This window comes from Lepus europaeus, chromosome 4 (genome assembly GCF_033115175.1).
Source record: "Lepus europaeus isolate LE1 chromosome 4, mLepTim1.pri, whole genome shotgun sequence".
Lineage (NCBI taxonomy): Eukaryota > Metazoa > Chordata > Mammalia > Lagomorpha > Leporidae > Lepus > Lepus europaeus.
Window position 1 is genome coordinate 22,406,472 of NC_084830.1, and position 14,488 is coordinate 22,420,959.

Sequence of the window (14,488 nt, forward strand, 5' to 3'; positions counted from 1 at the left end):
AGTATGACTGAGGAGACAAACAGGCAGTTTATTAATATTATGTAACACTTTAATAGTTTAATAATATATAGATTATATATTATTGAGTAACTGAGATAAAAGTATTAGGACAAAAATTAGGTAGTCTGATTTTATTTCATATAAAGACACAAATATAAATATATATATATGAGACAAAATGACTAGGAGAAACGAGCCACATGATTTGCACTTCCAAATTCTTTTTATCTATTTGTTCTAACAAAATTTAAAAATATATATTGGAGCTTTAATATCAACAATGTAGCTTATCTGTTCCTATACTGTTCACACTGGTGAACACATGAGCATTTTTTGTCCAACAAAACTTTCTAAAACTCTTATATAGTTGTATAGTTGGTGCATCAAAATTATCTTATAGAAATAATCATATCAGTAGTAATTTTGTGGGAATGAAACAGTAGAATTTGGGGGCCACTAAAAATGTAGGAACTAATGTAGGAACTAAATGTAGAAACTAATTTATCTGTATAATTGGAACTATCATCCAGTAATAATGTTGGAAACACAATGAGGTCATGCCTGCAGGTGTTGGGATGAGGAGGTCAGAATCCACAGGAGCTCATGGGCTCTGCTGTTGGGTAAACCAAAGAAGATCCAGAGCAGCCTTATTTGACAAGAGGCCTCCAATCATGGACCTTTCTTACAGCACCACAAGAGATGGAGCCAAGTCAGATACTTCAACTACGCCTCAGGACACAGAAGACAATAAGCAGAAAAGGAGACAGCTTATGGTCTGCGTATGAATTAGTACTTGATGAACTATCTTCAGCCTTCTTTCAGTTACTTCATTTTATCCTCATAGTTTCTCCAATGTTGTTTCAGCTGTCTCCAATTATATAGTAAAATATTTTTAATGTTGTCTTCCCATGAATAAATGCTATGAAAATCTAATAAGAAGCCATGTTGAAGCAGTAAGTCAAGCAAGATGGCTGGAGAGGAGATGGCATGGAACAACATGATGGAGATGAGATGGGGATCAGATTACGAAGGACTTTGAATGTCATGCCAAAGAGGATGACCTCTGTTCTCATGGCAATAGCACATGACTACAGCTTTGGAAGAGAATGACATGATCCAGCATACACATTAAGGAAATTAATCTGGGGACAGATGTGAAGAATCATTGAGAAAGTCAAGCCACTGGAGACAGGAGACCAGTTAAGAGAATTGCCAAAAGCTAGAGGGTGGAGGATGAAGCCTGAACTCAATTAGTGGCTGGGATTCTGCCAGGCCTTAGGTTGCCTTTGTGCAAAATAGAAAAATGTGTGTCTTGGCATTGCTTACCATGGCCTGGTTGTCTTGGATGATGCCTTTGTACAACCTGAACCACCACATTTCACGGTTTTGGTCAGTGACAATGGAAAGTAAAGCTGTGTGTTTGATTATACAGAGTAGCAAAGGAGAAGAAGGAATCTAAAACCTGAGATATTACCTGGAAGGGATTGATGCCAAATTGTGATTCTGTATTATGGTTCAAAAATATACATTATTGTTGTAGATAGAGGAAGATGAGAACGTACCAGAGAAAGAATTATCTTAGAGACCAAGCCACTCAGAAAATTAACACTCTTATTTTGGACCCAGAAAAACTTTCCTGTTGTGAAACATTATTTTTGATTTAACAGCACATGTCTTCAAATATAAGGAAAAGGGATTCAATATGACTTTCTTGAAAATGTAGGCAGCTTTAGGCTACAATGGTGGATTAAATCATATTGAACTCCAAAATGATGATGAATTATAACAGAGAGGGAGGGATGATAAATGGATAAGAGGAAGGGGGAAAGGAATGGTAGAAGGGAAAAGGAGAGAGGGAGGGGGAGCAAGAGGGGGAATGAGGGGAGGGGAGAGGAGAGGAGAGGAGAGGAGGGCGTGCACGTTACCTTAGGGCCTTGTTCACCTTGTTGGCCCTTTGGTCCTCGGAGTCCTGGACCACCCTGGCAAACAGATGTTAAGTATTAGCTCAAAGAAAACTCTCAAAACAGTATATTTCATTCATTTCCCTTAATAATACAGATTATGTCATTATTATTTTATATAAAACCCACACATTGTGTAATGGTATACAAATGTACACCACATGATCCTTAACTGGAAATTTGCCTTCAAGTCTCAACCTTCCCTGTAGATGATTGCATAGTTTGAGAAAACTTTCTTTGCCAAATCCTTTCAAATCTTCAGAAATTATGAAGTTTATTTAGTGATTATGTAAGACTGCTATGACGAATAGATGCAGAAAATAAAACATATTGTTAATCTAAAATTTGCTATGATTTATAACATAATTTTGAAATTATTCAACTAAATTGTAAAAGGCACATGAAAATAGCAAAAATTCAATTTTCTTTACACAGAAAGAAGACAAATATGTGTTTCTATAATTTCAAACATTTCTACTTTCCCTCAAAATTATAATGTATCACCTATATTAGTATTCAACAGTTCTCTTTACATAGGCATATATACACATACAAAATAAATATGTGTATAAGTTCTTTGTATATATGCTTAACGTATTTAAACATATGCATGCATATACAGACTCTGGATAGTTTCTTTGACTCACTATTTCACTTAAATACATCTATTTTATTTATTTATTTTTTTGACAGGCAGAGTGGACAGTGAGAGAGAGAGAGACAGAGAGAAAGGTCTTCCTTTGCCGTTGGTTCACCTCCAATGGCCGCCACGGTTGGTGTGCTGCGGCCAGCGCACCGCGCTGATCCGATGGCAGGAGCCAGGTGCTTATCCTGGTCTCCCATGCGGGTGCAGGGCCCAAGCACTTGGACCATCCTCCACTGCACTCCCTGGCCACAGCAGAGAGCTGGCCTGGAAGAGGGGCAACCGGGACAGAATCCGGTGCCCTGACCGGGACTAGAACCCGCTGTGCCGGCGCTGCAAGGCGGAGGATTAGCCTAGTGAGCCGCGGCGCTGGCCTTAAATACATCTATTTTAAAAGAAAATCTTATAGCATTACAGCAAATGGATAAAAGTAGCACATGCTGAAGGAATGAGGTAACCTTAAAGATATAGTATAAATGATTTTACTAAATTTAGTTAGATGTTGTTCTTATAAAAGTCTGTGAGCCCAGAGTTTGCTTTTTGATGAAGAAGGAGATGAACAAGTGTTGGAAGGGCCACATGAGCACAAGATATAATTTCTCCTTCACATGAGCAGAAAGATTGGAAATGGATAATTTTTGTTGGGCTGGCACTTGATGTAGTAGGCTAAGCCTCTGCCTGCAGCACCAGCATGCCAAATAGGTGCAGGTGTGTGTCCCGGCTGATCCTCTTCTGATTCATAAGCTCTCTTGCTTATGGTATGAGGAAGCAGTGGAAGATGGCCCAAGAGCTTGGACCCCTGCACCCATCTGGGAGACCCAGAAGAAGCTACTGGCTCTTGGCTTCGGATCTGCCCAGCTCCAGTCATTGTGGCCATTTGGGGAGTGAATCAATGAATGGAAGATCTCTCTTTCTCTGTAAACTCTTTTAAATAAGTAACTATAAATCTTAAAAAAAAAAAAAAAGGAAACAATTTATGTCACTGGGAAAGTACTGGGTTAGGGATCTTTATGGCTTCTCCCACCTAATCTTAATCACTTAAGTCCATTCCCTCCTCAATATTAGTTGGGTGCCCATCTTCCAGATTTTTTTTTAATTTATTTTTTATTTCATAAATGTGAATTTACAAAGTGCAACTTTTGTATTGTTGTGGCTTCCCCCACCAACCTCCCTCCCTCCCGTGGCCCTCCCCTCTCCCTCTCCCATCCCACCCTTTATCAAGTTTCATTTTCAATTACCTTCATATACTGAAGATCAACTTAGTATATACTAAGCAAGGGATCTTCCAGATTTATAAAATGCAATTTCGAAATTGCATTTTATGCCTCTGTATGTATATCTATAAAAATATTGAAAATATTGCCTATAGCTACTATTGCAGTGTTAGTTCATGGTATAGATGTCATACATAATTCTAATTTTTAAACTTAATATGTTTTAGAGATATTACACAGAGATTAACCCATTATTCTTAATTTTTGCATAGTTGTCCAAATCTTAGATACGTATTAATTTTTTTAGTTATTCTTCTATTATTGGAATCTAAAGTGGTTTTCCTCATGTTTTTTGCTGTTTCAACAAAGCTTAAATTAACATCTTCATATATTCCTTAAGTTAAAATGTTAGTATTTCTCAAAAGATGCCAAGAAGTAGAATTGTAAGTGACATTTGACAGGTATGCAGATGCATTACCAAATTGTACTTCAAAATTGCTATGCCAGTTAAATATCTGCCAGTGATTTAAGAGGCTCCCTATTCTATAAATCTCAGTCAACATCAGATACTATCAACCAACATTTTAATAATCTGGTCAAAAAAAACCTCTTACTCTAATTTTCATTTCTCTGAAAATTACTATGATTTTTTCATAACTTCTGTCCATTTATGTTTTATCCTAACTGTGAGTGCTATTTATACACTTTGCCAAGTTTTCTATAGGATTTCATGCCTTTTCTCTTAAATTGTTAGAAATTCTTCATGTATTAGAATACTATACCTTTGCTGTATATATGTGTATATGTTCTAGGTACATATGTTACATATGTGGCAAATATTTTTCACCAGTGGGTCAAATACAATAGGTTGACCACCAGAGAGCCTTTTCTGACTCCCTTCTTGCTTTTCTACCTGCTGTTATAGGCTTAAAAAATAATTATTTGCTTTCCATGTTTTTTAAAATTTTTTATTTATTTTTATTTATTTTTTTGCAGGTAAGAAAGGCTACATTAACCTGTTTTGGCCAATTTGATGGAGAAGCATCAAGTCTAAGGAAGACAATGTGAGACACTGGAAGGAGCTCAGGTCCATGATGAAGCTGTTGACCAGACTCATCTGCCCAGGAACACTTATCTCTAAACATTGTGTTGAGTGAACAATTAATGCCCTATTAGAGTACACCTCTGTGTTAGTCAAATTTTCTGTTTTTTGCAGCCTAACTACAGTTAACCTTATTGAATGTCTATAACAACTCTAATTTGACCTGTGCATCTTAAGTGATTTGTATTTAACAAGTTTTATTCCAATGCGACTGTTTGTCACCCATATACTCATGCCAAAGGCCCCAATTCTCAAAGTTGGGGATCATTTTATAGCATTAATTTATTTTCCCTCCTTATCACTAACCTTCATCTCTGAGTATATAACAATAATTCAACAAATACTTGTGTATGAAAACATCTATCCTTTTAATAAAACAGAATCGGTCTAGCCAAATGCATATGGTTCTTCTGCCCATGCTTTTCTACAGGTCTCTTTATGATTTTATTGGCTGGTCATATCACTTTGTAAATGATTGAATGAGAAGATAATCAAAACTATGTTCCATCACCAGGCAGGATTTATTACATATTGTTTGTGATAATGTATCTTAATAATTTGTTATACTTTATATAAAACTCCTACTTTACATTTTATGCCCTTCCACCCAAGTTAGAGTTCAACCACCCTCCCCCCTTTTTCATTTCTCTGCTGTCTTTTCTCATTAGAGAGTTTCAGTCTTAGGTAATAAATAAATAAATATTTTATGAGTTGCTCCAGAAGTATTGCAGATGAAAGAAGTTCAAAAACCCTCCAGCTACAAATGCTTATTAGTGCTACCTAAAATAAAATAAACATTATTGTAATTAAGCACCGAATCCTTAATTACCAGGAATAAAGAAGAAACCAAAAATTGCAGCAAGACACATGCATTGAGATTGCCCTTGGGGAGGAGTTAGGATGGTTGAGGCTTGCTGCAAAGCTTAAGTGTAAGAGCCCATGCAGAGCGCTGAAATGGGAACCTCAGGCCATGACATGCAGGGAAAGGGTTGACTAGGAAACATTCTTTGAAAACAAAGAATCTGAAAGGCTATCTTCTGAAGGACATAGAAGAAAAAATGTCTCACTGTGTGGTGGAGACCAAGATAGTCTTTCTATTTTAGTTAAGGCAGGAATACAAAATGTCTCCCCTAAGAAATTTTACCTACAAGCCATTCTTATACCATCTGGGGATCAGAATTCATCTTGGCTAAGAGACTCAAAACAAAATGCCAGAGTCAAACCTTTAAAGTGGTTTTCTGTGCGTTGTATATCTAGGAGCTTAGCAGAGTAGATATAGGTATTCCCTGGAGTTTAAGTACAAGCTCCAAATACTATCAGAATTAAAGTTTCAAGTGTTATTGACTCAAATCCATATAAACACACACAATTACATAGTACATGCTGAAATGTTACTATGAGTAAAATTAGCATACAAAATGCAGAATCACATATATAGAAAATATTGAAATTATCAGATAAAGAATATAAACTTCAGGGCAGGCTCTAGCACAGAAGTTAAGATGATGCCTGGGATAGCCACATTGGTTCTCCAAGTGCCTGGGTTCAACTTCCAGCTCCACTTCTGGTTCCAGCTTCCTGCCAAGGCACATGCTAGGAGGCAGCAGGAGACAGTTCACATGGTTGGGTCACTGCTACCCACATAGGCGAACTGTACTGAGTTCTTGGCTCATAGCTTTGGCCTGCCATAGCCTTGGCTATTAGGGGTATTTGGGTAGTGAACCAAAGAATACAGGAGCTTTCTCTCCCTCTCTCTCACCCCAACTTTGTGTTTGTGTGTGTGTGCATCTCTTTCAAATAAACAAATAAACTCTTTTAAGAAAGGGCATTTAAAAAAAGAATATAGACCATATTTAATATTTTTAAAAGATTTATTTATTTATGTGAAATCAGAGAGAGAGAGAGAGAGAGAGATTACAATTGCCATCTGCTAGTTCACTTCTCAGATGGCTATAGCAGCCACCACTGGGCCAGGCCAAGGCCAGGAGTCAGTAGCTTCATCTGGTCTGCCATGTGGGTGGCAGGGGCCCAAACACTTTGGCCACCCTCTGCTGCTTTCTCCAGGCCATTAGCAGGGAGTTGGATCAGAAGTGGAGCAGTCAGGACAAGATCTGGCACCCATATAGGATGCTGGCATCACAGGCAGCAATCTAACCTCCTACATCACAATGCCAACTCCTGTATTTAATACTTTTAAAAGAAAAACTGTTTGAAATGTATTATACGAGAAGAAAAGATGATACAAATGATAAATATAAACCAAATATAATGCATAGATATGCAAAATACAAAGTTGAAATCAAGAACAAAATTGATAGCTTAATTAGCATATAAATATAGCCAAATATAGAATATACTGGAAGATAATTTTGAAGAAATTATCCAGAGATAATGGGTAGAAAATAAATGAGATGAAATCCAGAGAGATGGGTAGAAAATAAATGAAAGATTAAGTGACATGGAGAGTAGGAAATCATAATGCATATCCAGTTGGAGTATCAGAAAAAAGTAAAAGGAAATATCCAGAGAGATTGTGGCCTAGAATACTAAGTTATTCAGAAAGTTGATATTCAAATTTAAGAAGCTTAAAAAATCTAAAGGAGTTCAAACAATGACAATGGTGAAAATTCACATCAAAGATATAGTTCAGTGAAATTTCAGTACACAAAAGCCAAAGGTGTCTTATAAGCAAACACAGAGAAAAGACAAACTTCCCACAGAAAAGTGGAAATTAGAGTACCAGCTAATTTTTGAGTAACTATAATGGAAATCTTAAAAGAGTATAATCATTTCTACAATATGTTGAAAGAAAACTGATCTAGAATTATACCCACAGATTATTAGTTTAGAAAATTCTCTGCTTTAGTAGAGATCATGTTAAAATTTTAAAGACGGGAGTTATATTATTTTTGTATTAAAATCTGGTTGAAGATGGTTGCACATCTTTACCATGTAAGGCGGTATGAAGACTTCTGTTGCTTTCATCTTATTGCTCTACTAGTGCTCCAGGGCTAACTTACTGCGATCATGACCCCTTGCTAGCATGTCAGTTGGAAAGGAAGAAAATGGTTAGGGAAAGTATTTGGCTTCTGCATAAGAACAAGATCTACAGTATATGCAAGAACCTTTCTCTTATAACCCATTAGCTAGAATTCAGTCATGGAGTCATACCTATCTGTACAGGATTTCTCAGAAATCAAGTCACTAGCTGGATGGCCACATGCTTAGCTAAACCTCAGAGGACTGTATTACCATAAAGAAGCAGTGGGAGTTAATGTGGAGAACAATTAGTAATCTCTGTAACAACCATCAAAACTATCTGTTCATAATACTTCAAATATTTTCAGAAATAAAGACAATTAATAGAAGCAAAAATTAAGACTTACTAGCAACAGTCTCTCACTCAAAGGAACATCCAAAGGAAATTATTAAGAGAAAGTAAAATGTTATCAATGTTTACAAGAATTATAAACAAATAAATACCAAGCTATAGGCCAGCCTTAAGAAATATGAATAATAATAATCAAGATGTCTGATTCATGGTGTTAAAAACATTACTAAAATACTGGGGAACAATAGGACGTAAATTATAGAAAAGATGATCCAAGATAAAAAAGAACTCCAAAGACATAATACAGGTTGAAATGACAGTAAAAATATTGATTGTTGAGTATATCTGCTTATTTCCAGGTTAATCAGTAGAACAGAATTAATTTTCCAATTAGTGGAAGGGAAAGGAAAAGAATGAGAATAAAAGAAAAAAAAAGAAAACCAAAATTAAGACGATATATGCAGACAGAGCTGGTGAGAATGCAGGAAACCCAGACTCCTAATGCACACCCTCTGAGAAGAGAAATTGGCCCAACCAACTGAAGAGCAATCCGGGGTTTCTTCATGAAGCTGAGGTTACATCTTTCTGATTCTCCACAAGTCCAATTCCAAGTGCAATTTCTGGAGAACTCATATATGTTTGCAAGGAGACATTCAAAGAATTTCACTGTGGCAATATATGTATTAGAGAATCACTTCGCATGTAGTATTATATAGTGGAACTCTTGAGCTAAACAATGTGTATTAACTAAACAGTGTTCATGTACATACTTGTGGATGAAAAACAATCAAGTTGAAAAAAAGACACAACAACATCTCAAATGTGCAATACTATAGTATTTGTTCAGGGGTGCATACTTATTCAGCAGGAGTATATGTAGGAGTATACGTAGCAGCAGGTACGTATACGTAGCAATGGTACATGTCAAGTTCAAGGGAAGAAGGTAAGAGGAAAGAAAAGGAATGGGGACTGAGATTTAGTATGTGTCAGTAACTCGACATTATGGAGTGACCTGAACAAATAAAGTGAAAATGATTTAGCCTACTGGTAGGTACAAAAAATGATTATAAAGTAGATTGAAAGTCTAATATTTGGCGCTGCGGCTCAATAGGCTAATCCTCCGCCTGCGGCGCCAGCACACCAGGTTCTAGTCCCGGTCGGGGCGCCGGGTTCTGTCCCGGTTGCCCCTCTTCCAGGACAGCTCTCTGCTGTGGCCAGGGGTGCAGTGGAGGATGGCCCAAGTGCTTGGGCCCTGCACCCACATGGGAGACCAGGAGAAGCACCTGGCTCCTGCCTTCGGATCAGCGCGGTGCGCCAGCCGCAGCACGCTGGCCACGGCGGCCATTGGAGGGTGAACCAACAGCAAAAGAAGACCTTTCTCTCTGTCTCTCTCCCTCTCACTGTCCACTCTGCCTGTCAAAAAAAAAAAAGTCTAATATTACAAAAATTACAGAAAAAAAAAGGAGGAAGGAGGGAGGATTGAAGGAAGTATATTTTTCTTCTTAGAATCATATCTACGAGGGCCCAGTGCTGCGACGCAGTGGGTAAAGCTGCCTCCCGCAGTGTCGGAATCCCATATGGGCGCCGGTTCAAGTCCCAGCTGCTCAACTTCCAATCCAGCTCTCTGCTATGGCCTGGGAAAGCAGCAGAGGATGGCCCAAGTCCTTGGGCCCCTGAGCCCATGTGGGAGACCCTAAGGAAGCTCCTTACTCCTGATTGGTGCAGCTCTGGCTGTTGCAGCCAATTGGAGAGTGAACCAGTGGGTAGAAGACCTCTCCTCTCTGTCTCTCTGTCTCTGTCTCTGTCTCTCTCTTTCTCTGTCTCTCCTTCTCTCTGTGTGTGTAACTCTGACTTCCAAATAAATAAGAATCGTATCTATGAAATACAAGAAATATGTCCTCTTTATATGAACAAAAATTTTGGGGTCAGTGCTGTGTCGCAGCGGGTTAACCCCCTGGCCTAAAGCACAGGTCTCCCATATGGGTAGCGGTTCAAGACCTAGCTGCTCCACTTCCAATCCAACTCTCTGCTATGACCTGGGAAAACAGTAGAAGATGGCCCAAGTCCTTGGGCCCCTGCACCTGTGTGGGAGACCCAGAAGAAGATCCTGGCTCCTGGCTTTGGATCGGCACAGCTCCAGCTGTTTCGGCCAATTGGGGAGTGAACCATAGGATAGAAGACCTTTCTCTCTCTCTCTCTTTGCCTCTCCTCTCTCTGTATAACTCTGACTTGCAAATAAATAAATCTTTAAAAAATTTTAAAAAGAAGAAAAACATCTTATTAAAGTCTTATTTAGACATGTTATTTGAGGAGAAATTTTAGCAGAAAGTCCAGAGAGTTTTCACACACCCCCATGCACGCACACCCAGCTTCCCCAACTATCAACACCCAGCTGCAGAGTGGCACATTTGTTTCCATTTATGAATCTGCAGTCATTAGGTCATTAACACCCTAAGTCCACGGTTTACATTGTAATTCAATCTTGGCATTGAATGTTCTATGGGTTTGGACTAAATTATCCATCCACTCATACAGTATCAAACAGAATAGTTTGGTTGTACTAAATTATATTTTATAATCTTTTCTAGGCTTGAATTGTTCAATAATTAAACATTTATTTAAGATGTTACATACAATGTATACAGCTTTTATTTTGATAAAGAAAATTAGAGAAGTAAAACAATCTGTGAGTAACAAAGGTTAACTCAGCCCTACCCCCAAAATCTACTCAAACTGACCCTTGTGGGCCTCCTTAGCGTCCAGTCAATACTTTTTGCCTCCCACTAGGTTTGAAGGCTTATTCCTGAAAATACATCTGGACTTTTTCTGAGATTCTCAGGGACACACAAATGTGTAGCGAACACATTTCAGCCATGAATCAGTGAACTTCTAATATTCTGGACAGAACCATCATGCCTTAGTGTGCCTAATGATTGTTGATTCCACACTGCCATGTTGGAGATTCTATTTTTATTAAGTATCCTAGGTGATCAGATCTAAGCAGCGCTTTTATAAGCCATGGTACATAATACTGCTTATTCTCATTCTGGAGGCTGAGAGGAAAATTTGGCACACAATTGAAAATGAATCTGTTTTCAATTTCCAGGTTGAACTGCACATAACACCTTCCATTTAACTGAAGTTTTGTAACACAAAGAATGTGGGCATGCATATTATCTTCTGTAGCCTTCCCAATATCTGTTCACAAGGTAGGCACTATTTGTACGGTATAAATGAGGAAATGGAAGTTCATGGTGGTTTAGTAAACTGCCTAGTATTAAGATTTAAATTTAATATGTCTACCATTACTCCACATCTGCTTCTGTAGGATAAAAAGTCCCTTGTTTAAAAAAAAATGGGGTTCTACATCCAAAACTTGAAAGAATGATCAATATGCTAAAGATAGAGGAGGACATTCTGGGACATATTTCAAATACATTCAGCAAGTGCTCTTCATTTTTGTTCAGCTCAGAAAAAACGTATTAACAAATGAAGGAACATTATGTCAGAGGAGTCAACCTGGCCCGAACTTTCATGCTTCAAGCCAGCTGTCCATGCAGGTTACACACTGTGCATGTGTTTTGTGCTGCTGCCCCTGGCTAGGCAGTGTGCAAGCACAGGCTGGGCAGGAGAATATTTCTCCTGCAAGCCCTTGGGTTTATTTGCTTGTGCATCTTCTCCCCATTTTCTTTGTAATGCTGCCTTGAGACATTTGCCTTTCCTTAACTGCAGAATGGCTATAAAATCCTCATCTTATTTATCTTTTTCAATTTGACTATTATTTTTTAATTTTTAAAATTTGTATTAATATAAAGAGAAAAGATTTCATGTATTTCAGAGGTATAGTTCCAAGATGATAACCAGAGTGCCCTTCCTCGCTTCTCCCTCCCTCAACCCACCTCCTTCCTTTTTTAATTTTTGCAAAGACATAATTTCAATCCCCTCTGTAATCAAAGGATTAATTCACCACTAACCATACTACTCAATATTTTAAAGAAACTCATAATTCCAGCTTAGCATGTGAGAAAGTAAACTTTTAAATATATTCCAAAAAATGTATCATCATAAATTCAATGACCCAGATAGTGTGATTATTCACAGTTTATATTGTATAAAAGTGTTCTCTCTGCTCCCTCTCTTTCTTTGCCACTCCCTCCCACCCTGCCTCTCATTCTTCTTCCTTCTTTCTTTGCTTTCTTCCTTCTTTCCAAAATAAAATTCTGTAGAAAGTTTATGAAAGTGGAGAATTTTATGCTCAGGTGGGTGTTTTTCCTACTGAATTAGAAATACTCCCTTTGTGGGGGCCAATGCTGTGGTATAGTGTGCTGGGCCTCCACCTGTGGCATGGGCATCCCATATGGGAGCTGGTTCTAATCCCTGCTGTTCTTCTGATCCAGATCTCTGCTATGGCCTGGAAAAGCAGAAGAAGATGGTCCATGTACTTGGGCCCCTGGACTTGCATGGGAAACCTGGAAGAAACTCTTGGCCCCCAGCTCTTGGTTCTTGGCTCCTGGCTCCTGGCTTCGGTCAGCCCATCTCCAGCAGTTGTGAACCAACAGATGGAAGACTCTTCTCTCTGTCTCTCCCTATCTCTGTCTATAACTCTACCTCTCAAATAAATGAATACAATCTTTAAAAAAAAAAAAGAAATACTCCATTCACACACAAATCAGGATACAGAATGGGCCTGGGCACAGATGAGAATCTTACTAGGTGTAAGCAGAGGTTCCATGATTGAAACATGCGCTATGATGGTAAACCACAGGCAGTTAAAGGAAAGATTTTAAATACACAGCGTTAGGAGAGATGGTATGGCATACTGACGAGAAAATGGCTCTAGAAGTCTAAGACTTGTATTTGAAGGCAAGCTCCTCCACATTGTGTTCTTCAGCTCAGTCACGGAATGTCTCTGCACCTCAGATTACTTACAGGATTAAGTCTGTGTAACAGCCTTTCAGTATAGGGTGCTTCAAAAAGAGAAGTTTACTTGGGGACAACAAAAGTTTGAAATGCACCCACGGTCTCTTCACAATAAAAATTTTCCATGAACATTTTGAAGACCCATCTAGGCACGGATTTCAAATTTGCACCAAAATAAACTTATCTTTCAGTTCCATTTCTCCACCAACTTTTTGAAGCACATTCTCAAACAGCGGTCAGCATATGTGAGACTCAAAAAATGATGGTTACTAACAGTATTACACATTTAAGGCCCCACAAGGTAAACTTACTGGTGGACCTGCTGGTCCCAGAGCCAATTCATTGGTTTCAGAACAGGAGCAGGAATGTGGGAGGTCTGGGCAGGATTCTTCATCTCTCTGAAAAGAATAACAAGTGCACATTTAAGACAATTTAGAAATGGTTTGACTCAAGGAAATCATTTCTATTTAATACATTTAAAAAATTTTAAATGAGCATTTGTCTAGAAAGGCAATGAGTATTCACTTGTGATCGTGAAATTTTTTCTGTAAAAAAAAATGCATGCATGCTTAGTGAATCACTGATAACTGCTGTTATCAAAGATGTTGACAAAACCGGTATAGGATCCAAGCGAGGAGAGAAAGTCAGAAGTGGGCAAAAAATATTCATGGGTACTATTTAATTCAGTTGGAATAATAGTACCCTATAAATTGAAGGCCCTGAAAACTTTATGCTACAGTATTTTTGTTTGTTTGTTTCAAAGGATAAAAGCAAACTTGTTGGTATGCTAAATCCAAACAACTGCATCTATATTAAAACAAAGAGATGAAACAAAATAAAAACAGTGTGTAAAAACATCATCAATTCCCTGTGACAATTTCACCAACTGCTTACATTCTGTGGCTGACAAAAAGAGAAACATCAGGGCAATCTGCGCTTTGGGAGAGGATATTGCTTTTCTTTCTTGGAGAATTGCATTGCCATGTGACATTGCAAGACAGATTATTAATGTCAAGCAAAGTATATCTGCATGAGTTACTGGGATATAGAAGGAGACAGAGCACCTGGTTAGAGCTATTGAACAATTTGGAATTATCCTATTCAAAAAAGCAGCCAAAATCAACTCAGCCATGGAATAAAAAAAAAAAAAAAACTATAGACCTCCACAGAGTCCATCAGTCCCTTTGGACAGAGAAAGTGAGTTTCATTATTGAAGACTTTGTGGGAACAAAATGGTTAGAGCTGAACAGAACACAGATGATAGTTAAAATGCCAAACTGAAAATAATCTGGGGGGTCAGTGCTTTGGCACAGTGGG

The 14,488-nt window shown here is 38.1% G+C and overlaps 1 protein-coding gene across 4 annotated transcripts in view; it reads right to left on the reverse strand.

Annotated features, from left to right (window-relative positions):
• The window catches only part of COL14A1 (collagen type XIV alpha 1 chain), a 264,888-nt gene that overhangs the window by 64,738 nt on the left and 185,662 nt on the right, over positions 1-14,488 (reverse strand). For all 4 annotated transcript variants that reach the window (XM_062188053.1, XM_062188054.1, XM_062188052.1 and 1 more), the window contains exons 36-37: positions 13,483-13,569; positions 1,926-1,979 (exon numbers count right to left, since the gene is read on the reverse strand). In XM_062188053.1, coding sequence (XP_062044037.1) covers positions 1,926-1,979; positions 13,483-13,569 — 141 coding nt within the window. The remainder of the gene's footprint in view (positions 1-1,925; positions 1,980-13,482; positions 13,570-14,488) is intronic.